The 1,193-nt window shown below is 46.7% G+C and overlaps 1 protein-coding gene across 1 annotated transcript in view; it reads right to left on the bottom strand.

Moving 5' to 3' along the window:
• Nucleotides 1-1,112: 1,112 nt before the first annotated feature.
• LOC103800475 (speckle-type POZ protein) overlaps nucleotides 1,113-1,193 on the bottom strand; it is a gene marked incomplete at its 5' end in the record, with an annotated part of 10,105 nt that continues 10,024 nt past the window's right edge. The window contains one exon of the mRNA XM_009072853.1: nucleotides 1,113-1,193. This exon is cut by the window's right edge and continues 67 nt beyond it. Within this exon, the coding sequence (XP_009071101.1) occupies nucleotides 1,113-1,193 (81 nt within the window).

A 1,193-nucleotide genomic window follows, 5' to 3' on the forward strand; every position in this document is an offset into this window, starting at 1 on the left:
AAAAAAAAAAAAAGTTTCCCAGCTAGTTCTGAAACATCTTTGCTGTAAGAAGTGACTAATAGAAAGGAACAGGACTGGCTCCTATACAGTCAGCAAGTCAGGTACAAACAGTTGTTAAGAATCATTGAGCAACTCAGGACTTCAGACTCAGCATTCAACAAGAAAATTCATCTTTTTTTTTTTTTTTTTGTTTTGTGGTTTTTTTTTTTAATGGTTTTTTTTTTGTGGTTTTTCCTTTAAAAAAAGAGGGAGGAGGGGGCAAAAAAAAAGCAGGGGAAAAATGCCAAAAAAACATTTCCCACCGTATTTAAACCAGAAACCATTGATCTCCTCAGGTGAAGGGTGTTCCAAGTCCTTCCCACAAGCACAGCCTTTCCCTGGTCCTTGCTAGAAAAGGTGGGATTTATCCTGGGATTTTTTTTTTTTTTGTTGTTGTTGCAGTTAACATACAAGTGCTACTAACAGAGACAACTTCTCATTGCTGCATGGCAATAGGGACTGACACACGGGGCCAGTTTTGAGCTCAGCTGGAAGGACTTTTGAATTCATTCTAGGAATACTCCTGGAGCTCCCTATGGAAAAAACCAAACCCAAACAAACAACAACACCCCCCCCACAAAAAAAAAAACAAAACACCTTGCTGGCAATTCTTTTGCAGTCTCCAACATTCTCCAAAGCCCCCAGCAATGTCCTCTTCTTGCTCCAGGCATCCCACGTTGGGCTTGGGCTGTGCTGCCAGACGCAGAGAGGTGGTTGTACCCCAACCCCCAGGCTGGGAGATTCCCACATGGATCGGTGCCTAATCCAAACCTGGTGCTCAAGTGCCTCCAGGCAGGTGGAAGGGAACACACAGACGACGCAGCAACAGGGATTTGGTTAGGTTGAACAGCCCCAGAGCCCCAGGCCCACCCTCCCCCCTCTCTCCCCAAGTTACTTGGTGCTGTTTGCAAAAGTCTGGATGGCACGAAGCAGCCTCTTCCCCCCAACAACAGAGTAAAAGCTCCACAGATTTCGCTGTCTACCTGGTGGTCAAAGGTTGGAGCAGCACCAGTTGGTGCTGCTGCTTTCCAGGAGAAAAAAAACAAACATGGGGTGAGGTGACACAAAGAACTTTAGGATTGCTTCAGTCGTTTCCGGGGAGGCCCCAGGAACGGGCACTGTGCAGACGCCAAGGAGCGATAAGCCTCGGCCAC

This window comes from Acanthisitta chloris, unplaced genomic scaffold (genome assembly GCF_000695815.1).
Source record: "Acanthisitta chloris isolate BGI_N310 unplaced genomic scaffold, ASM69581v1 scaffold38364, whole genome shotgun sequence".
NCBI classification, from domain to species: domain Eukaryota; kingdom Metazoa; phylum Chordata; class Aves; order Passeriformes; family Acanthisittidae; genus Acanthisitta; species Acanthisitta chloris.